The 24,091-nt window shown below is 38.5% G+C and overlaps 1 protein-coding gene across 1 annotated transcript in view; it reads left to right on the forward strand.

Moving 5' to 3' along the window:
* The first annotated feature begins 263 nt into the window (after nucleotides 1–263).
* TAFA4 (TAFA chemokine like family member 4) overlaps nucleotides 264–24,091 on the forward strand; it is a 126,778-nt gene continuing 102,950 nt past the window's right edge. The window contains exons 1-2 of the mRNA XM_030801757.1: nucleotides 264–277; nucleotides 4,588–4,703. Of these exons, the coding sequence (XP_030657617.1) occupies nucleotides 264–277; nucleotides 4,588–4,703 (130 nt within the window). The remainder of the gene's footprint in view (nucleotides 278–4,587; nucleotides 4,704–24,091) is intronic.

Here is a 24,091-nt window from a genome sequence, read left to right on the forward strand (position 1 = left end):
AACTATGGATATATTTGGCTGTCTGCCACTTGCCTGAAACTGCAGGTGTCATGGTTAAAAGCCATTATTTTGCTACTGGAAATTAATTTCATTTTAACATTAAAATGCTAATTGATCCCTTTTTTGGGCTTTTTAACATAGGTCTTCTGAGCTACGATAATTTTTTGGAACGGCAGAAATGATTGGTTCTAGCAACAGATGGGAATTTGGAGTCAGTCTGAAATATATCCTGGAATAATTGTGTTTGACTAGAACCAAATCGTATGAGGTCCCCAAGGTAAGATTATTTTAACATTCACCTGGACATGATATCTTTACAGAGTATTGAGAATTTAGGAAAAGTGAGTATCCTGGAGTTGATGATCCTTTTTAGAAGCCTGCTTTTACACTTTTTGGGAATTTGGGGAAATGTTGATCTTTTCATTTTAGCTTTCATCTGTGAAATGAAAATTATTTCAGTTTGCAAAACAGTACTTTGGTTTATTCAGTAGGGGAAAAGATGAGGAAATACAAATCTATTGCTGAATAGATTTCTGGCCCCACCCCTACCACTCTGACCTGGCGTTTCTCTGGGGGAATGGTTGTTGAGCTATTGTTAAGTGAATCCTTGTTTTAGGGACTGGGAACTTATTGCTGCTCACCCAGCAACTTGTTACATAGAATTGTCCACGTAAGAAGAAGATAGATTAGGGATCATTGTCCAGGATTTGGAATGTGTGCCCTTGAGACTTTTGATTTAAGGCATTTGTTGTTGGAATCCAACCAGGAAAACAGAAACCATTCTGCTGGCTTTTTCACTGCTCCGTGAGCTTGGGTAAATTGCATGTCTTGGGAATGAATTATCTCCGACTTCCATTTTTGTCCAATGGGAAGTGAATTCAGGAGACTGGTTATACATATGATGGGAGAGTCAGAGAAACTGAGCAGAAGATACACAGGAAGCCACTGCCATTCCCTGGCTGGGGACCATGGAAGCAGTTAGTCCGTGGGGAAGCAGTGCCTAGAAGAAGGAAACTAGAGTGGAAGCTAGAACCACAGTGGGCCCTTCTGGCAGGAACTGGAGCCATGGTGGAGAACTGGCCACCCCACAGATCCTGCCAAAGACAGAGAAGGTAGGGAGAAATGTCCTGGCCTATCCCTTTTCCTAGTTTCCAGGCTCCAGCTGTTGCCTTTCCTTGACTGAACCCAGCCAGTAACCAGCTGACCTGGGAGCCTGGGAAATGCAGCCTAGAGGGCCCTCCAGCCTTCATTACAGGGGAAGGGGGAAGAATGGATCTGAAGGCAAAACAGGCCCAGACTGTCATATAATTCATATATTTAAAATAAATTTTTGTTTCTTTTTAATAAACTTATTTTCATTTTATAATACAACTTTCATTACTGAAGAGCATCCCATCTCATGGCTGTGTCATAATTTGTTTAACCAGTCTCATACTGTTAAATATTTGGATCATCATTTTTTTTGTCTTTCCCTCCCTGCCTCCCTGCCTCCCTGCCTTCTTCTTTTGAGACAGGCTGTCACTCTTTGCTCAGGCTGGAGTGTGGTGGTATAATCATAGCTCACTCCTGCCTTGAATTCCTGGCCTCAAGCAATCCTTCCACCTCGGTCTCCCAGTGTGCTGGGATTACAGGCATGAGCCACCATGCATGGCCAGATCATTTTCAGTAGTATAAGCAACAAAAAAAAGTCCCATACATTGCTGGTTATTTCTTTAGGGTTAAATCCCATAAGTGATCTGCTGGATTGTAAACGTTTGACACACATGATCAAATTATCAATCAATTTATGGTTTTATCGAGTTAAACCCTTTCTCTTTGTATTAGAGATATTTCATTCAATTATTGCCAACGGTGGGACATTATTTTAAATATTTTAATTGCTTTCCTTTGAGTGTGGGTGGCATTGTGGTTTTGATGAGTTTCACATCTTTGATTAAATTACACCTGTAAGGCATAGATGAAGGGATTTCACAGGTGTTTTTACGGTTCCACATACACTGAATTTAGTTAATCAAAAGAGAGGCTATCCTGGGTGGGACTGACCTAATGAGATAAGCCCTAAAAAGGGGCTGAGCCTTTCCTGGAGGAAGAGATTCAAACCATGAAGGAGCATGTGCAGGGGCCGTGTGGCAAAGACGTGAAGGGCTTGAGAGCAGTTCCTGGTTGATAGCAAGAATATGGGGAATACAGAGAGTCCCAAGAAAATGGCTTTTGCCAACAACCTGAGAGCACTTGGAAGTGATCCTTCCCCAGTTGAGCCTCCAGATGAGGACACACCCAGCTGACACCTTGATTTTAGCCTGTGAGTTTCTGAGCAGAAGACCCAGCCAGAACATGCCAGACTCCTGACTTACAGAAACTATGAGATAATATATTGGTGTTGTTTCAAACTGCTCGTTTCCAAGCACTAAGTAGGCCCGACCCTGCTTAGCTTCTGAGATCAGGTGGGTTGAGGGTAGTATGGCTATAGATGGTTGTTTTAAACTTCTAAGTTTGGTAATTTGCTTCAGACATTGCTAACATCCTAAACTTACACAGAAACATGATGCCTTTCTGCTTTGAAGGGCCTTTAGTTTCTCAAAGCATGCCTTCCATCTCCACCTCAGCGTACTCACATGAAGAGGACAGAAACTCTAGAAGCAGCTTGAAATGTGGCAAAGAAAATAATATGTGGATCTTACATGAGTTCTAGATGCTATTATCAATCACATAATTTGGGGGAAGTCCAGAGGCTCAAATTCCGGTATTTGATGATTTTTTTTTGTTAATGGAACACTCTGTCTCACACATAATGTTTTAAAATTCCAGTTATTACCCCAGTATCAGCTATCGATCTATTTGTTACAAAGGTTTATTCCTCTTACCCAAGGATCAGAAGTTCAAATGGCCACATGTAAATGAGTCGGGCTGTTTGGGCCCAAGGTACTGACTAGTGGGAGGGACTATGGAGACCCATCTGGGGGCAGTGGCAACCACTCCAGCCTCTTACTCCCATGTGGAAATGTGAGCCCAGGGATGCCAGGAATAATTTTTCAAGAGAATCTGGATTCTGATGTGCAATCTGGACATTTTATGTGTTGGCAACCAATTCAATTTATTTTTTTTTTTAAAAGCACAGATCAAACAAAACACATTTGCAGGCTGGATCAGATACCCTGGCTTCCAATTTGTCATAATTAGTGGCCCCAAAAGGGACAATTTCAAGGCTTCACATAAATGAAAGATGAGTTTTCTATTCCTGCATTGCAAATTACCCAACATAGCCGTTTAAAACCATTTTGAAACAGTTTAAAAGGGCAAAAAGAAGCCAGTGCTTTTTGTTACTTTTAACACCAAGTTCTTCAAAGATGATTGGCCTGGCTACTTAAAAAGCAGACCAAATCTCAAATCAATAAGCAATACACCCTTTAACAAGATCTATTTGACTGAATTGTGAGAGGTCACGGAGAGAGAAGGTTGGCAGCAGAACATGTGTGTGCCTCGGGGTATGGAGTGGGCATGCAGTTACCCTGAGGCTTTGATGTGTTTTCCTGGAACAGGGAACTGGGACTTTGGTAGAGGCACTGCTAGGTTGCTGGCAGCTGGAGGTGCTTCCTTATAGGACTTCCTTGCCTGTAGGGGTCTTGCCTATAGTGTGACTCAGACAAGAAGCCAAACTCAGGTACCATGTTTTTATTGTCGGCCCATAAGTGTGTATATATTTGCATATATTAAACGGGGGTTTCTTCGATCCGTTGTGGTAATAATAGATGCCATGAGGCATGTGTGAGGAAGAACCTAATATCACCGGAATTTCAGATGCCAGATGCAGTGACTTTTGCTTCAAAAGTTAATATAAAAAAAGCAAACAAAAAAAGTTAATCAAGTTCTATCTACTTAATTCCCTTATGATGTTATAAAACGGCAGAAAATTAGGCAGCTGGGAATAATGTTTTTGTATCTTCCTTTTTTTACTCTTTTGTTTTAGAATAGACCATGCAACCATAATGTAAACTGAATTGTCTTTGAGCAACTGTTTAGATACTGTCCGTCATACGAAGTTAAATTCATTTTATATTCACTTGTACTTGTCCATACTCCTCCCCAAAGGAGGAGCTGAGATTGGTTTAATCAACTATGAACCTAGTCTTCCAGACCAGAAAGCCTTAGTGTACAGTCAGAGAAACCAGGAGAAAGTTCTTGGACCACATGTGCAAAATCTCCATGGATTCTTTCAGATCCAGAAACCATATATATTTTATCTGGATCTGGCTCTAAGTGTGTTGCTTTTACATCTCATGGTATAAAATAGAATAAAATCCCCATGCTCTATTAGGGTAACTGAAGCAACAACTTGCAGATTCATAAATAAGCTTCTCACTGATGCATAGTGCTAACTTGGAAAACTCTTAATTATCAAAGTTTTTATTGAAAATTTAGTTAATGCTCAGTGCAAATAAGGTTCGATTGGTGTTCTGTTTTCTTGGGAGAAAGGAATTCCGGCTCCAGGGATCTGCCCCTGCTTTGTCCCGCCTTCCTAGGATGGTGCTTGCCAGGGAGTCTGGCCTTCCTCAGCCCTCACTGACTCCAGCCCTGCTTTTCCTCCAGGATGAGAGTCTGTGCTAAGTCAGTGTTGCTGTCGCACTGGCTCTTTCTAGCCTACGTGTTAATGGTGTGCTGTAAGCTGATGTCTGCCTCGAGCCAGCACCTCCGGGGACATGCAGGTAAGCCCTTTAAGCTCATTATGCACTGCTGAGATAACAAAACCCCTCCAAACGTCAGAGTCCACATTAGACACAGATAACGGATGTGAGCTTCTGATGGGGTGTAAATAACTAGAGGAAGCATGAAATATGGTGGAGTAACACAGTTTAATGGTTTAGTGCTTTAAGAGTCCTTTAAAAATATTTTTCAGGCTTTTCAAAACTTTTGTTTTCTTGGGCACACTTTTATTTTTATAGCAGTTTTTCTCAAGGAATCCCAGAAAACCAGCAGTAATTTGTGTGGTTGGCGTGTGTGTGTGTGTGCATACATGTCAGTCCATCTGCCCATCCATCCATCCATCAACTCCTGCAGCTTCCTTAGAAGTAGAACATCTTTATGATAAACTTAAACTAACACTTGTAGGGCTGTAGTGAAGGGAATAGTCAGATAATTTAAGATATTTTTGAGAGATGTGGAGAAAATATGCTACATGATTTTTTAAAAAAAAGAAAAGAGAAAAAGCTGTGGTAACTTTCGTAAGGGACTTAAAATGGATGTTGTCTAAAGATTTAGAGGCAGTCATTCTGATAACTTATAGTGAAACTCATATCTCTGCATTGCTGATTTTTAAAGGCGAGATGAAAACCATCAGCTGCTGATCAGTTTGTGTTTTTTTTTTTGTGTGTGTGTGTTTCTGTCCTTTCTTACATCAACATTTAAAGTGACACAGTGGAAACTGCCCAGTAAATTATGTTTTCCTGAATAATTCATATGTGTCAATGGACTTGTGGTCAATTAATTTGCTCTCTCAGCTTTGGTAATCTGAGACATGGCAGTGCAACAAATGTTTTGACTTCTTTGGGAAAGAGTGATGCCTGAACCCTAAATCACGTATGGGTCAGAATTATAAATTCTGTCTCCAAAGGTCTTGTGTGTGGAAACTTCATGAGATATTCTTACCACCAAATATATAACATGTCATACTTTCCACTTCGTTATTCTGATATTTTAAGGTTAGTCATAATTTAAGGCTCAAGATAATTTTTAAAATCTCACACAACTCAATTTTCCCTCCTCAAGTGACAGTTCCAAGAAGATGAGAAAAATAATGATTGAAGTTTCAGCAAATCAGCATAAAATCAATACCATCTGGCTGCTGTGAAGTGCCCACAGCTAGTTGGTTATTGTGCTGTGCCTATTTTTATGAGTTTGTTCACGAGGATAGTGTTTGAGGTCCTCAATCTTATCTCTTTTCTTGAGTGGAGTTTAAGAGTCAGATTAGTTGACAGGTGAAGCATTGCAGTGGGATTACCACCCGCTCCCATTCATGCTGTAAATTTTCTCTAGTGATCTTCAGGGAATGAAAGTCCATGATCCTTGCAATGTCCATGTGGCATTTTTGTCCCAATTTAGTGCTCAGCTGATGGAGAACTTAGGATCACCAGAATTAACTGGGGCAGTGCACCGAGATCCTGAGAAACTCTGTTCAGATTTTCACTCTACTGTGGGTATGTTATAGGAGGTCTGACAGCGGGAGCAAGTTGCAGAGGGTTACCTGCAGACGGCTGTGTCTGAGTGTCCAGAGAGGCTCCTGGCACTGTCCCATGGGCTTCATGGTTAGTGCTGGCCAATTAAAGAAATGGTGGCACTAGGAAACCCTAGTTAGAAGTTGGATGCTTTTTATGGCTTGGATTAGAAGAGTGGATGTTGATTGCTGTGTGTAAACAAGGAGGTATTTTACAACCCTATCTCCACCTACCTGGCTAAGAGATGCAGAAGAAGGCGGGAATCTCCCCCCAGTTTTGGGAGATGGGTGTTATGGTAGGTGTGTATCAAAGATTTAATTTTAGTTTAAGCATTAAACCAAAATAAAAACCCACCTAATTTTCACAGATTGGGTGGTGAGACTCTTGAAGACAATTGGCATTAATACATTTCCGCAGAGTCCAGAGGTACTATTTTTAATCAACTAAAAAACATAAGAGACTGCTTTTGTTGTTTTTAAAGTCTATTTTCCATCATAATTGAGCAGGAGATCACATATACATATAGGACTGTGTAGCTTCAAGCTGTAGAAAAGGTGAAGGGGCCAATTGGCAGGTTCGTTTCTTTTAAAAGGAGGCCAGGGCTAACTCTTGTTATTTCTTCAACTAGCAATGTCCTTTTGTTCCCCCTTTTCTTTTTGGCTGTAAGCAGTGCATCATTTTCCCACAAGAGGGCAGCAGATATGTTTTGTGCGGTGGAAAGATGCCATCTGGAAGGAAGTTTTGGAAACTCGACTCCTGTGGAATTAAAGATTTACGGATCTTCCTAGAAATTTCATCTGGTGTAGACACGAGTGTTTGGGACAGAAAGCACCTTACAACTTTAAGATTTATTCCTGGGAATACTAGGAGACTTCAAAAATTCAGATTTTTGTGCTTTAAAGATGAAATCATAGCCAGTTTTCTGATGGAGCTGAGAGAGTTGAGAACTTGGGTGCTATTGATTTATATGTTCACTTTAATAGTTCCATGTCCCTAGAGAACTTTGAATATAACCTGGACTGCACTAATTCAATTCCACAAAATGCTGTGGTGTTTATTTAATATAATGTGTTGGCATAAAGTCCCTGGAAAAACTGGGGCACACCTGGACATGAGGCAGGTGTGGGGGGTCTACATGTTGGGGGGTCTAAAGTCAAACCTAATTCTGGTTCTGGTACATCTTGGCTGTGTGGCCTTATGCAGGCCACTTAACCTCTCTGAACCTGTTTTATCATCTGTAAAGATGGAATGATATCCATGCCTATTTTATTTGGAGTTACTGGAATAACTAAATAAGGAAAAGTAGGTGAAGGGATTAGCACATAGTCAACATTCCATAAATGGCAGCTATTTTCACATTTGGAGGCATCTAGAATGAGTGTGGAAAGGTTGGCATTCCAGGAACGGCTGAAGACTATAAGCATGGGTAGGTAGATGTGATCAGAGCCTTCAGGGTTTGAAGATTTCTCATGTATAAGAGAAAAAGGCTTGTTTTTTCACCGTTCTAGAAAACTGACTATGGCAAAGAAAGTCGCTTTATGAAGACTGAGGTTTCAGCTCATCCTTAAGGAGAGAAAGGCTTCAACAAGCTGGGGAACAGAGTGAACCAGAAGGGTGTTGAGAGCCCTTTTATTTGCTGGCCTTGAGCTAAATCTGCTGTAGAGAGGATGTCTCACTGATTGGGAGGTAGTTAGATGTCAAGAATTGTGAAGGGTCTGAGCTTTTACCCTCCTCGCAAGCTAGTAGGTTAGCTGGTCATAGTTTTGTGAATGCTGGGCAGAAGGCATGAGATGATTGGGTCAGAGACAAAAGATTTTATTTTAGTTAATCAATTTTTTGAGATGGAGTCTCCCTCTGTCACTTACGCTGGAGTGCAGTGGCGCAGTCTCGGCTCACTGCAACCTCTGCCTCCCAGGTTCAAGTGATTGTCCTGCCTCAGCCTCCTGAGTAGCTGGGATTATAGGCGCCTGCCACAATGCCCAGCTAATTTGTGTATTTTTAGTAGAGATGGGCTTTCACCCTGTTATCCCCCAGGCTGGTCTCGAACTCCTGACCTCAAGTGATCCACCCACTTCGGCCTCTCAAAGTGCTGGCATTACAGACCTCAGCCACTGTGCCCGGCCCGAGACAAAAGACTTTATTACTCATGGCACAGGAAGCAGCATGAGCTTCAGGTTTGCTTCAGTTCTTCTTTCATTCTTGGGCAAGTTATGAAACCTCTTCAGGACTCAGCCTCTTTCTGTGTAAAATGAGAATCATAAAAATAATAAAAAATAAACCTCAGAGTTGTAATAAGGAATCAATTAATACCTGGGAAATGCTGACAACTGTGTTTGCTTAGTGAGTGCTCAAATGCTAGTTATCCTTATTTAGACCTGTCTTCTTCTTTTGAATGTTATCTGTTTTGTATAGGTTCTGTACTGTTTAAATTTATGGAAATTTAGGTTTTCTGGTTTTTTTTCTGTTATAAATGATTATGCAAAATATGCATGTTGTGATTGTGTGTTTTGGTGGTTTATGTTGTTTTTAACTTACAGTAAATTTTTTGAAGAGCAGTTGTTGTAATCCAAGTTTGAGCCCATGTTTTCTGTCCCCTATCATGGCTGAAATTTATAGGAACCCTGCAAATACTCTTGACTGTATGGACGGTTTTAGTTCTAATTTTCTACAATAAACCTGGTAATTTCAAAACTACTAATTGAGTGGGGCATATAACATCTACTACAGGAGTCTCTCTGAGGCTTAAATTTGAGATAACATTTGTGAAAATGATAAAATCGTATGTACAAGCGGCTATTTGTACTTTGCCGGCAGAAATGAATTGTACTTACACAGATGTGTTTGAAAAATGATTTGCCTGCATTGCCTAAGTTCTGACACTAGGGGGTAGGCAAGGCTTATCATAGCTAAATAGAGCCACGTAATTTTGCATGTTATAAAAAACGCGCTGAAAAAAATCAAAGGAAACAGAGGAAATTAATTTTACTAACACATTTTATTTAACCCAATATATTAAAAATATTATCATTTTAACATGTGAACCTAGCCACATTTCAAGTGCTCAATAGCTACATGTGATTAGAGCCTACTATAATAAGTACCATGAACTAATAATGAGTTAGGTCTTAATGTTGCTTTTTTAAAGATTAGAATTATGGGTTATTTTAATTTTCATGGGTCAGTCGTAGAGCACATTGTTTTATCTCCCTTTATTTCACTTAATTTCTTTTATGTTTTATTTAATTATTTAGTTCTCTTTTTTTTTTTTTTTAAACAAATGACTACTAAATTTAGAAAAAGTACCAGGTAAGTGGGATTTGTAACCTCAAGTAATAAAGAAAGGGGAAGAGTTGTGTTTCCTGATGAATTGCTTATGCTATTATTCTCTGCAAGAGCATATATTTAGGGAGAGGGAAGTGGCAAAAGCAATTTGACAGTGTGTGTGTGTGTGTGTGTGTGTGTGTGTGTGTGTTTATGCATGTGATATCAACCATTAAGTCTTAAAGTTACCCACTAGCAAACTTATTTTGATCAATAATGAGCACTTACCCACTGGGGTAAGTGAAACTTGATGATACTGTTTTAATACGGTTTCTCCTGTACTTTTCTCTGTCTTCCTTCTTCCTGTCCCACTTCCAGTGAATGGTTATATCAGTAAATCTATGGATGTATTGCTATGCAGGCAACTCCACAATAACATACTCTATTTTATGAGCAAGAAAAAGAAAAGGCTGTGGAATGGTTTAAAGGGCCTATGTTTTGGTAGCGATGAAAAAAGGCATCTATAAGATAGTGGTTACTTTATTCTTTCCATGGGGAGTTTTTGCACTAAAAACACAGACGGCCCACTGCAGCTATATTCCATCTGAACTTTACAAAGTAGAGTGCAGACACCTGTATTATTTAACAACCGTACTAGTGATTACTCAGACCTGCAGCTAAAGATGAGAACCACTGATTCAGAAGAAAAAAAAAAAAAAACAACTGGAAGTTTGACTCTAGCTCCTATGAAGGTACAGTTTGATCTGAGTGGTGATGAGTCTCCATTTCAGTCTTGATATGACATGGTTAGGCTGAGGAGAGGTGTATTTCACCCGTCAAGGTGACCTCCATCTCCACATCTTGGGAAAGACTGTGACAGTACTTACTCATTTTGTACCAGCTAGGCTTTCTGGATGCTAAAAGCTTCCATCGTGAGGGATTCCATTGACCTCCCTTGTACCCCATATTATATTTCTTCAGTGCCATTTTGATGGGCTTTTAATAAGAAGGGAAAGGAGCACATTATATGAGGTGTTAAGATTCGGCTTCTTCTCACCTCCTCAGCTGCAAGTTCAAGTCCCAGTGCCACTGGCAAGGTCAGCTTTGCGAAATGTCTGACAAATGAGCATGCTTTACATCCTTTTGTGTGTGTGTGTGTGGGAAGAAAGGGTTGTATTACTGATGGGAGTAAAGAATTTCTGTTCCTCAAGTGAGCTTGTGAGCCACCCTACTTGGCAGAGCAGGCTTTTTCACCCTTCCCTCTTTGAGTCCTTAAGGCAGAACAGGCAACCGTCTTTGAAGAGTTCTCTGGGTAGTCTGGGAAAAGATTCTCCTTACCCTTGAGAAGAAACTTCCCTTTTTCTTCTTTCAAGCCACAGCCTTAGACTTCTCTAAACAAAGCCTGCAATTTGGGGTTTAAAAAGCTACAGGTCAATACCTCATCTGTATGCCAGTGCTATACGAGGGAATTGGAATCATTCGTTCCATATAAGGAAAATAAAATCATTGGTAAAAAGAAACAGCAGGGCTGTAGAGATGGGGCAGGAAGAAAAATGACGTTTTGTGTTTTCCTAGGTGTTGCTTGGATACTTTAAATATTTTGGTCCATATGGTAGTCTCAGAATAGATCTCTGGAAATAATATTATTGAAGGGACATTTAAAAACCCATTACAAAGGATTGATTGTGAGAAGACTGTGTTTGCAAGAGTTAAAAACAATTTGACTACTAAGGCCAATTACCATCGATGCTTATATTTTAGGGTATGTCTGGAATCATATAAGAACGATAACTAAGTCCGACAGGGTGAGAAGGTCCTGAGGTGGCTGGGTGTCTCCAACTGGGCTCTGTTTTTTTCTTACCTGTTGGGGATTGGGTAATGGGATCCTAGAAGCAGAGAGGGAACAATAGAGAAATTTGTTTCAGGAAAAATATAATATAGGCATGAAATGAAATAAGTGAACAGCAACACTGTTGTTAGCAGCAGGCAATTTTTCAGTATTTCATCACTGACATTGCACAGCTACCTGGGAAAGGGTTGGGAATAAATAGCAGCCATCCAAGGGTGTGGGAGATTTGAGCAATCTGAACTTGGTTGTGCATAAAGGGGTCAAGAGGTGTGTCTTCTTCCTCAAAGTCAAACAGTTACAGATTTTGGAAAAGTCTCCTTTGCTCTGGAAAGTCTTATTTGTTGTTTAGAAAGCATTTGCAAGAGATGGTGGAAGGCTTGTCTTTCAAGCAGAACTTTCAAAGCCTGGTTGGATTTGAGCTAGAGGAATGAACATGTGAACATGTTGCTGTTTTCTGCCCTCTCTGCAAGTGTCCTATGATCATTTTACAGGCTTTTCAAGTAAGTGTTGCCCCGTGGAGGACAGTGATTTCTAGCTAGGCATAGTCTCTGTGTTTGAGCTGTTGCCGGCTAAACATGTCCAATAGGAAATAATGCCGACATTGAAAGGGAGAGGGCAGCTATTAATATGTATTACTTGTCTAGTTAGTTGCTTTCAGGATACCATCTAGAAATTGGAAACATTCACAGAATGGCTAGGTCAGCATTTTTCTAGCCCAGGGTGTGTGTGTGTGTGTGTGTGTGTGTGTGGTGTGTATGTCTGTGTGTGTCTGTCTGTTGTATGTGTGTCTGTGTCTGTTTCTGTTTGTCTTCTCCTGCAAAACACGTATGACACTGTCTGATCTCTCCAGGCGAGAGCAAGGTTGTTAGCGTCTCCTACCTTATGTTGTACTGACGTGGAATTTGTTTTCTAATAAGCCTGATTCATGCCTTATAGGTGTGTGATGCATCAGAACCTGGATTGTTTCTATAAGTCACTGAGACCTGAATTTGAACCCTACTATTTTTAGAATTTGTAATGGAACGTGTGATGAAAGATCAGCCTTGAAATGATAGGGCTGATATTTACCCATGCTGTCTATGAAAAGGGATTTGCTAAGCAAATAAATGGTGTAAATACATTTACCCAGGAGCTGTTCCTGTTATCTTAAAAAATTGTCAAGTGCTTTGGGAAGCATTTGTTTAACAAGAAGTCAAAATGCTTGTGCCTTCTCTCTGCAAAGTCCTACCTATGTGACCCTGGGCAAAGTTGTTTAATCTCTCTGAGCCTCAGTTTCTTCTTCCTGGAAGAAGAAATACTTAAAAGTATTTTTGTGACATGAAATGAGACAGTTTATCTAAAGGGCTTGGTATTATGTCTGGAATTTAATGCATTTTCTTATTTATTACTGCTATATAATAGTTGTACATATCTTTGGGGTACTTGTGATATTTTGATACATATATACAATGTGCAATGATCAAACCAGGACAATTGCAACATCGATCACCCCAAACATTCACCCTTTCTTTATGTTGGGAATATTATGATTCCTCTTCTCTAGCTATTTTGAACTAAAACCAAATTATTGTTAACTATAGTTGCTGTACCGTACTATTGAACACTACGTCATATTTCTTCTCTCTAACTGTATTTTTTTATCTGTTAACCTCTGTTCATCTCTCCCTCCTCCCAACCCTTCCTAGCCCCTGGTAACCACCAATCAACTTTCTACCAGTATGAAATCTACTTTTGTAAGCTCTCATATATGAGTGAGAGCATGCAGTATTTATTCTGTGCCTGGCTTATTTCACTTAAAATAATGACCTCCAGTTACATCCATATTGCTGCAAATGACAGGATTTTATTCTTTTTTGTGACCGAATAATATTCCATCGTATATATATGTACCACGTTTGCTTTATCCATTCATCCGCTGATGGACGCTTACGTTGTTCCCATATCTTGGCTGTTGTAAATAGTGCTGCAATAAACATGGGAGTATAGTTGTCTCCTTGATATTCTGGTTTCCTTTCTTTTGGATAGATATCCACCAGTGGGATTGCTGGATCATTTGGTCCTTTTATTTTTAGTTTTTGAAGGACCGCTATACTGTTTTCCACAGTGGCTGTACTAATCTACATTCCCCCCAATGATGTATGAGTGTTCTCCTTTCTCCACATCCTTGCCAGCATCCATTATTTTTTGTCTTTTTGATAAAAACCATTTTGGCTGGGGTGAGATGATATCTCATTGTGGTTTTGACTTGCATTTCCCTGTTGATTAGTGATATTGAGCATTTTTTCACATACCTGTTGGTCATTTGTATGTCTTCTTTTGAGAAATGTTTATTCAGCTCTTTAGCCCATTTTAAAACTGGATTGTTTTTATTTTTTGCTGTTGAGTTGTTTGAGTTCCTTATATATGCTGCTTATCAATTGATTGTTGGATGGATAGTTTGCAAATATTTTTGGCCTTTTCATAGGTTATCTTTTCACTTTGCCGATTGCTTCCTTTGCAATGCAGAAAATTTTTGCTTTTGTGACCTGTGCTTTTGAAGTCTTACTAAAAAATGTTTGCCCAGACCAATACCTTGAAGCATTTCCCCAGTTTTTGCTTCTAATAGTTTCATAGTTTCAGGTATTAGATTTAAGTCTTTACTCCATTTTGATTTGATTTTTGTATATAGTGAGTGATAGGGGTCTAGCTTTGTTCTTCTGCATATGGTTTTTCAATTTTCCCAGCACCATTTTTTGAAGAGACTGTCCTTTCCCCAATATAGGTTCTTGGTGTGTTTGTCAAAAATGAGTTGGTATTGTAAATAGTGCTGCAATAAACATTGGTGTGCATGTGTCTTTATAGTAGAATGATTTATCATCATTTGGGTATATACTCAGTAATGGAATTGGTGGGTCAAATGGTATTTCTGGTTCTAGATCCTTGAGGAATTGCCACACTGTCTTCCACAATAGTTGAACTAATTTACACTCCCACCAACAGTCTAAAAGCGTTCCTGTTTCTCCACATTCTCACCAGCATCTGTTGTTTCCTGACTTTTTAATGATCGCCATTCTAACTGGTGTGAGATTTTGGAACCAACCCAAACACCCATCAGTGATAGACTGGATAAAGAAAATGTGGCATGTATACACACGGAATACTATGCAGCCGTAAAAAAGAATGAGTTCATGTCCTTTGCAGGGATATGGATGAAGCTGGAAACTATCATCCTCAGCAAACTAACACAGGAACAGAAAACCAAACACTGCATGTTCTCACTCATAACTGGGAGTTGAACAATGAGAACACATGGATACAGGAAGGGAAACATCACACATCAGGGCCTTTCGGGTGGGGAGCAAGGGGAGGGAGAGTATTAGGACAAATACCTAATGCATGCAGGTCTTAAAACCTAGATGATCAGCTGATAGATGCAGCAAACCATCATGGCACATGTATACCTATGTAACAATCCTGCACATTGTGTACATGTATCCCAGAGCTTAAAATAAAAATAAAAAAAATGAGTTGGCTGTAAATGTGTGGTTTTATTTCTGGGTTCTGTATGCTGTTCCACTGCTCTATGTGTCTGTTTTTATGCTAATACCATGCTGTTTTAATTACTATGGCTTTGTAGTACATTTTGAAGTCAAGTAGTGTGATGCCTCCAGCTTTGTTCTTTTTGTCCGATTCGGATTGTTTTGGTTATTTTGGGTCTTTTATGGTTCCATATGAATTTTAGCATTGTTTTTTCTATTTTTGTGAAGAATGTTATTGGTTTTTCATAGAGATTGCATTGAATCTGTAGACCACTTTGGATAGTATTGATATTTTAACAATATTAATTCTTCTAACCCAGGAGTATAGGCATGTTTCCTTTTTTGTGTGTCTTTTTCATTGACTTTCATCAATGTTTAATAGTTTTCTTTGTAGAGATTTGTTGCATCTCTGGTTTAATTTATTTCTAGGTATTTTATATTCTTTGTGTCTATTGTAAATGGTATTGGTGCCTCGATTACTTTTTCAGATTCTTTGCATATAAATGCTATGGATTTTTGTATGTTAATTTTGTATCCTGCAACTTTACTGAATTCACTTATCAGTTCTAAGTGTTTTTTGTTGGAATCTTTAGGTTTTTCTAAATGTAATGTCATGTCATCTATGAACAAGAATGATTTGTCTTCTTCCTTTCCAATTTGGATGCCCTTTATTTCTTTCTCTTGTCTAATTGTTGTGGCTAGAACTTCAAATGTTATGTTGAAAAAAAGTGGTAAATTTGGGCATCCTTGTCTTATTCCAGATCTTAGAGAAATGTCTTTCAATTTTCCCCCAAGCAGTATGTTAGCTATGGGTTTGTTACGTATGGCCTTTTTTGTTTTGAGGTGTGTTCCTTCTTTACCCAATTTGTTGAGACTTTTTATCATAAAAGAATGTTGAATTGTGTTGAATGCTTTTTAAACATCTGTGGAAATGATCATATGGTTTTTGTCCTTGATTCTGTTAATCTGATTTATCATGTTTATTGATTTGCATATGTTGAACCATCTTTGCATCTCTGGGATGACATTGATTATTTGATCATGGCGAATGATCTTTTTATTGTGTCATTGAATTTGTTTTCTAGTGTTTTGTTGAGGACGTTTACATCTGTGTTCATCAGGGATATTGGCTTGTAGTTTTCTTTTCATTGTGTGCTTATCTGGTTTTGGTGTAAGGGCAGTACTGCCCTTGTAGAGTGAATTTGCACATAATACCTCTTCTTCATTTTTTTGAATAGTTTGAGTATAATTGGTGTTATAAATAGTTCTTTTAATATTTGGTAGAATTCAGCAGTGAAGCCATCATGTCCTGGGCTTTTCTTTGATGGGCGATCCTTTATGACTGCCTTAATCTCATTATTTGTTATTGATCTGTTTGAGTTTTCTATTTCTTCCTGGTTTAATCTTGGTAGGTTGTATGTGTCCAGGAATTTATTCATTTCTTTTAGCTTTTCCAGTTTGTTGGCATATAGCTGTTGATGATCCTTTGAATTTCTGTGGTATCAGTTGTTATGTCTTCTTTTTGTTTTTCTTTCTGATTATATTTATTTGGGTCTTCCCTCTTTTTATTCTTAGTCTAGCTGAAGGTTTTTCAATTTTTTTATCTTTTCAAAAAAACCTTTTGTTAATCTTTTGTATTTTTTAAAGTTTCAATTTCATTATTTCTGCTCTGGTATTATTTCATTCCTTCTACTAATTTTGGATTTGTTTGGTTCTCTTCTAATTTCCTGAGATGTATCATTGTTTATTTGAAATTGTTCTACTTTTTTGAAGTAGGCATTTATTGCTATAATCTTCCTTTTTAATGCTGCTTTTTCTGTATCCCATAGATTTTGGGATGTTTGTTTACATTTTCATTCCTTTCATGAACTTTTAAATTTTCTTCTTAATTGCTTCATTTTCCCATTGATCATTTAAGAACATGTTGTTTAATTTGCATGTGCTTGTATAGTTTCCAAAGTTCTTATTACTGATTTCTACTTGTATTCCAATGTGATAGGAAAAAAATACTTGATATCATTTTTAGTTTTTTGAATTTGTTGAGACTTGTTTTGTCACCCCACATGTGACCTGTCCTGGAGAATGTTCCATATGCTGATGAGAAGAAGTTGTATTTTGCAGCAGCTGGATGAAATGTTCTGTAAATGTCAGGTCTATTTTGTCTAGAGTGTAGTTTAACTCTGATGTTTCTTTGTTGATTTTTCTGTCTGGATGATCTGTACATTACTGAGAGGGGGGTGTTGAAGTCCTCTACTATTATCATATTAGTCTGCCTCTCTTTAGATGTCAATGTTTGCTGTATGTGTTTGGGTGCTATGGTGTTGGGTGCATATATATTTACAGTTGTTATATCCTCTTGCTGAATTCACCCCTTTATCATTATATAATGAACTCCTTTGTCTCTTTTACAGCCTTCGACTTGAAGCCTATGTCTGGTATAAGTTTAGCTACTCTTGCTCTTTTCTCCTTTCCATTTGCATGGAATAGCTTTCCTTCTTTTCACTTTCAGTCTATGTGTGTCTTTATAGGTGAAGTGAATTTCTTGTAGGCAGCGTATAGTTGGGTTGTGTTTTTAAAAAATCTACTCGGCCACTCTGTGTCTTTTAATTGGAGAATTTAGTCAATTTACATTCAAGGTTGTTATTGGATGTGTAAGTACTGACCACTGTCATATTGTTATTTTCTGGTTGTTTTGTAACTCCTCTCTTTCTTCCCTTGTTACTGTCTTCTTCCTCTGTGGCTATGTGATTTTTTCTCTGGTAGTATGTTTTAATTTGTTGCTTTTCATTGTTATTGTATCTGTTATAGGTTTTTGCCTCGCAGGGGTTACCATGAGGCTTACAGAAAAAATCTTATAGATATAACAAGTTATTTTAAATAAACAATAAGTGATCACAAAGAAAAGAAACCAACAAATGAAAAACAAAAACCCTGCACTTTAACTTCATCCCTTCCACATTTTGACTTTTTTGTTGTCTCAATTTATATCTTTTAATATTTTAATATTGCCTATCCCTAATAAGTTGCTGTTGTCTATATTATTTTTGATAGATTTGTCTTTTAGTTTTCTTTTTTTTTTTGAGACGGAGTCTCACTCTGTCGCCCAGGCTGGAGTGCTATGGCGCAATCTTGGCTCACTGCAAGCTCCGCCTCCCGGGTTCATGCCATTCTCCTGCCTCAGCCTCTCCGAGCACCTGGGACTACAGGTGCCCGCCACCACGCCCGGCTAATTTTTTGTATTTTTAGTAGAGACGGGGTTTCACCGTGGTCTCAGTCTCCTGACCTCGTGATCCGCCCGCCTCAGCCTCCCAAAGTGCTGGGATTACAAGTGTGAGCCACCTTGCCTGGCCTGTCTTTTAGTTTTCATATTAGTGACATGACTGGGTTACACACTGTAATTACAGTATTAGCATATTTTGAATTTATCTGTGTACTTACTTTAGCCGTTAGATTTTTACCTTCAAATGTTTTCTTTTTGCACATTACTGTTATTTTCTTTCACATCGAAGAACTCCATTTAGCATTTCTTGTAAAGACAAGTCTAATGGTGCTGAATTCCCCCAGCTCTTGTTTGTCTGGGAAAGACTTTGTCTGTCCTTCATGTTTGAAAGAAAGCTTTTCTGGGTGCAGTATTCTTGGCTTATGGTTTTTTTCTTTAGCAGTTTGAATATGTTGTCCCATCTTTCCTGGCCTGTGTGGTTTCCATTGAGAAGTCTGTTGCCAGACAATTTAGAGCTCCTCAATATGTTATTAGCTGCTTTTCTCATGTTGCTTTTAGGATCTTCTCTTTTTCCTTGACCTTCGAGAGCTTTTTTGGTAGTCTTATTTGGGTTAGTTATATTTGGTGATCTCTGACCTCCTTGTACCTGGATATTTATATCTTTTTTTTTTTCATATTTTAAGATTGTATTTATTTGACATTCTGGAAAAGGAGAAACTGCAGGAATGATGAACAGGTCAGTAGTTGTCAGAGTTTGGGGTGGGAGGGGAAAGAAAAATAGGATAGATAAGTAATTGAATAAAAAAGAAAAAAACACAAAACGAAGGGCATGGGGAAGAATAAACAACTTTACAGACTATTTCAAACAACAGGGAAACCACAGAATTATGAGGAGGGCAGATTTACCTGGTCATGAATACCTGGTGTGAATTGCTCATATAATAATACATCAGTTCTTGGCCACCATATGCAGTGTAAATTAAGAAATTCCTGTTGCTCAGTGGATGGAAGACTTAGAATGTGAGGGTGTGTTTACAATTCTTTCATTTGCCCTTTACTGAAATGGTGATAGATGCTATAACATATTTTACAGAGAGAATAAGCCTGGATTAGTTGTAGACTACATGATGTTTAAGTTTAGCTATCAAGGTTCAAGAACGGTAGGGATATAAAACAGACTGGCAGAGTGCTAGATATGATGCAGAGTAAACAAGTGAGGGATTCAAAAACTGAGAGGTAGATAGAGAATGGCTACGTAAGATACTCTTGATTCTCCCTCACTAAGCAAGTAGAGAAATGTTAACCATATTACCCTCCATAAAATCTATCTCTATTACAACATTTTCTAAAGCTTAAGTTTTTTGTTTGTTTGTTTGTTTGTTTGTTTTTGTTTTTTTTTTTGAGGTGGAGTCTCACTCTGTCACCCAGGCTGAAGTTCAGTGGCAGGATCTCAGCTCACTGCAACCTCAACCTCCCAGTACCTGGATATTTATATCTTGCTCTAGGTTTGGAAAATTTTCTGTCATTTTCTCTCTGAATAAGGTTTCTTCTATCTCTTGCTCTTTCTCAATTCCCTCTTAGACACCAGTGATTCTTAGATTTGTTCTTTTGAGTTAATTCTTCATATTCTTTAGGTGTTCTTTGTTCCTTTTCATTCTTTTTTATTTCTTCTATTCTGACTGTATATTTTCAAATAGCCTGCCTTTGAGCTCACATACTTTTTTCTGGTTTTATTCATTCTGCTATTGAGAACTTCTGATGCATTTTGCAGTCCAACCCATGTATTTCTCAGTTCCAGGATTTGTTTTTTGTTGTTGTTGTTGTTCATCTGATACATTTCTGAGTTTTTTTTTTGTGAGTTTGCAGAGTTGGTTTTTTTTTTTTTCTTTTTTTTTTTTTTAGAACTGCTGTTTTGAATTCTTGATCTGAGAGCTCACACATCACCATCTCATTAGGTTTCATCCCTGGCTGCTTGTTTTGTCTGCTTAGGGAATTCATGATTCCTTGTTCGCTGTTGTTTCTTGTGAGTATATGTCTATTGCTTTGTATGGAAGGTTAATTATTTATTTCCGTCTTTGCCCCCTGGCTTGTTTTGGTCTTTCTGGGGTATGTTTTCTTAGAGGTTCTTTGCAGTTGCCAGTTGAATTCCCTTAATCCTAGATTGCTGCTTCCTTTTTGGCACTAGATGGTGCCCTAAACCCAGATTTGCTTCTACTCTTACTAAGGTTCTGCCAGTCCTGAAATGGGAGTGTGGGTCCCAGTGGGGATATCCTGCCATGTGAGAAGTATAGCTAGGGGTTCATGCCCAGAAGAACTGTGGAATGTGCCTTCTACAGTGTGGTGCTGCTGAACAACCACTCTAGTTTGGCATCTTTTTTGGCTAAGATAAAGTGCTGAGTTTTGTGAGCTGAGGTTGCTAGGCTTACATCCTGTATTTGTTTCTAGCACCCTCAGGGGATTTTCTCCCTACAGGGACTTGCTGTGTTTCCCATGGGTTGAAGCAGGAATGGTTTCCCTGCACAAGAACCCAAGATGGTTTGGAAGCTGGCTGTCCACCTCAGTCTCACTTTTTTCCAGTGTAGAAATCATAAATCTGGGTGAATTTTTTTACACATGGTGCTTGGCAGATTTGAGGGAGGTGCACTGCAGATGGAAAAGTCCATTTCTCTTACCATCTGTCTGGAGTTTTTCACCTCTCTGTGGTTTCAGGAAACATCTCAGCCTCAAATTTGAGCTCTAGCTGGTGTGGTATGTGCCTATAGTTCCAGCTACTTTGGAAGCTGAGGCAGGAAGATCACTTGAGGACCGGAGTTTGAAGCAGCAGCACACTATGATTTTGTCTATGTATAGCCACTGCATTCCAGATTGAGTGTATTCATCCATTTTCATACTGCTATGAAGAAATACCCATGACTGGGTAATTTATAAAGAAAAAGAGGCTTAATGGACTCACAGTTCCACATGACTGGGGAGGCCTCACAATCATGGCAGAAGGCAAAGGAGGAGAAAAGGTGTGTTTTACATGGCAGCAGGCAAAAGAGATGTGCCAGGAAACAGCCCCTTATAAAACTGTCAGATCTCGTGAGACTTACTCACTATTGTGAAAACAGTACAGGGAGAAACCTGGCCCCATGATTCAATTACCTTCCATCAGATCCCTCCCAGGACACATGGGGATTATGGGAGCTACAATTCAAGATGAGATTTGGGTGGGGACAAAGCCAAACCATATCAGCGGGCAACATAGAGAAAGCCAGTGTTTAAAGAAAAATTAAAAAAAACATAAGTTGTGGGATATTACTGGTGATAATCTGAGTGCTGAATGTTTGTTTTTGGTTTCTTGTGGAGAAGAGTGAAGCCAGATTGCTTCTGCCACTGTCAGTGCACATATTTTATTTTTGTTTTTTAACAGCTCTATTATATACCTAATGCTAAATGACGAGTTAATGGGTGCCGCAAAACAACATGGCACATGGATACATATGTAACAAACCTGCACATTGTGCACATGTACCCTAAAACCTAAAGTATAATAAATAAAAAAAAACAGCTCTCAAGGTATAGCTGACGTACAATAAACTGCACAAATTTGAAAGTGTACAATTTGTTAAATTTTAACCTATTTACACCCATGAAACCATCTTAATGATAAAAGTAATAAACCCTTCACCCCCAAAAGTTTCCTTATACTCTTTTGTAATCAGCTCCTCTTTCCTTCCCACCATCCCTAGGCAACCGCAGTTTTGTTTTGTTTTGTTTTTTGGTCACTGTAGATGAGTTTGCATTTTCTAGAATTTTGTTTGTGGGATCGTCTTCTCTTTCATCTGGTTTCTTTCTGCATAATTGTTCTGTGATTCTTCCATGTTGCTGCAGGTATATAGGTTCTTTTTTTAACTGAAACATTTTAAATTGACACACAAGCTCATTTCTTTTTATTGCTGAGTAGTATTCCATTATATGCCAGACATTGTTTATCCATTCACTTGTTGATAGACACTTGGAATTTTTCTAACTTTGGCTATTACAAGTAAAGCTGCTGTGAACATTTTGTACAAGTGTTATACAGACATATGTTTCATTTTTCTTTGGTAACTACCTTGGGAGAAGAATGGCTGGTTCATATGGTAGGTATTTGATTGATTTTTAAGAAACTGTTAAATATTTTTAAAGTGGTGTACCAACGTGCACTCACCAGCAGTGAATGAGAGTTTCAGTTCCTTCATATTCTTGCTAGCACTAAGTATTGTCTGTATCTTTAATTTTAGCCATTTTTAATAGGTGTGTGGTGATATCATATTGCAGATATAATTTGCATCAACCTAATGGCTAATAATGTTGCACATCTTTTCATTTTCTTGTCACCTGTCTATTTTCTTTGGTGAAGTGTGTTCAAATTATTTGGCCACTTTTAAAAGTCACGTTGTTTGTTTTTTCAATATTGAGTTTTGAGAGATCTTTATTTATTCTTGATACAATTCCTTTATCAAATAACCAAATTGCAAATATTTTCTTCTGGTATGTGGCTTATCTTTTTATTCTCTTAACAATGTTTTTGAGGAGCAGAAGTTTTTGTTTTGATGAAGTCGAATATACTAGTTTGTTCTTTTACATATTTTACTTTCGGTGTCTTAGAAATATTTGTCCCAATCCAAGATCACACGGTTTGTTTTGTATATTTTCTTTGAGACAGTTTTTAGTTTTTGGCTTTATATTTAGGACTGTGATCCATTTTGAGTTAATTTTTGTGTATAACACATTTAATGCATTTTTAGTAGGTAAAAAATTGCTCATTATAAATTCTTGTTACTTAGGTGAAGTTGCTGCGAATACTTGAAAGTAATAGATTTATTTTAAAATGCCTTAGGCATTTTAATAAGTCAGATTGGTATTCCCAGACCAATTAGTTTGAATTAGTGAATTACAATAAAGGATGTGATAATTTCAGCCATAGAGCTTTTCAGATAATATTTTAAACAGATCACATCTGTGCAGCTCTGAATAATAAGAATATCAACCCAGAAGCTGGAAGACTGGCATTTCTTCCACAATAGTTGGGTAGACTATGAAAAATTACTACAGCAAGTTGTTTACTCTCTTGGTCTCAGTTTTTACAGCTGTAAAACAGAGAAGTTACATGAGTTTTTAAGTTCACAGCATGTAGACTTTGGACTATTCGGGATGGGGCAGATTCTTAAGAGTCCTCATGTCCATCTTGGGATGAATAATTGACTGGATTGGATAAAGTGTCTCTTGTCTATACATTTCTCATTTTCCAAGCATGTGTTGATGGCATTTTGATGGAAAAAATACAAATAGACCTAAAAGGACTTATGACTTCCTGTCAATGCTGTATCATTCATCCATTTTTGAAATCATTGTTTAAGAATGCAACTACTATCTTATTGGAAATATACTGTGAACTTCATTCTTATTTTTCTTTCTACTTTTTTGAGACAGGGTCTCACTCTGTCACCTAGGAGGCTGGAGTGCAGTGGTATGATCATAGCTCACTGCAACCTCCACCTTCCTGGGCTCAAGTGATCCTCCCACCTGAGCCTGTTGTGTAGCTAGCTGGGACTATGGGCACGTACCACCATGCCTGGCTAATTTTTTTTTTTGTAGAGATGGGGTTTTGCTATGTTCCCCAGTCTGGTTTTGAACTCCTGCTGTCAGGCGATTGGTCAGCCTTGGACTCCCATAGTGCTGGGATTAGAGGCATGAGCTGCTGCACCTGGCTCGTGAACTTTATTCTTACTAGTAAAATGTACTCTTACTCATTTTAGCTGGGGAACCTCCAGCAAAATGAGTGTAGTGTGTGTGTCTGTGTGTGTGTGTGTGTGTGTGTGTGTGAAAATTCTTTTAAGCTTGGAGGCTGAATGAGGCCATGATGTAACAAATTGCTCAGCAGTTGTGGCTAGTGGTGGTTTTGGTAGCACTGAGATAGATGTCAGTTTCCAGACATCTCAGACGGTTCCAGCCCAAGGGGGTTTAAATGGCTTGACTCTGCTTCCGGGCCCTTGACAGTGGTCCTCAC

This window comes from Nomascus leucogenys, chromosome 21, assembly GCF_006542625.1.
Source record: "Nomascus leucogenys isolate Asia chromosome 21, Asia_NLE_v1, whole genome shotgun sequence".
NCBI classification, from domain to species: Eukaryota; Metazoa; Chordata; class Mammalia; order Primates; family Hylobatidae; genus Nomascus; species Nomascus leucogenys.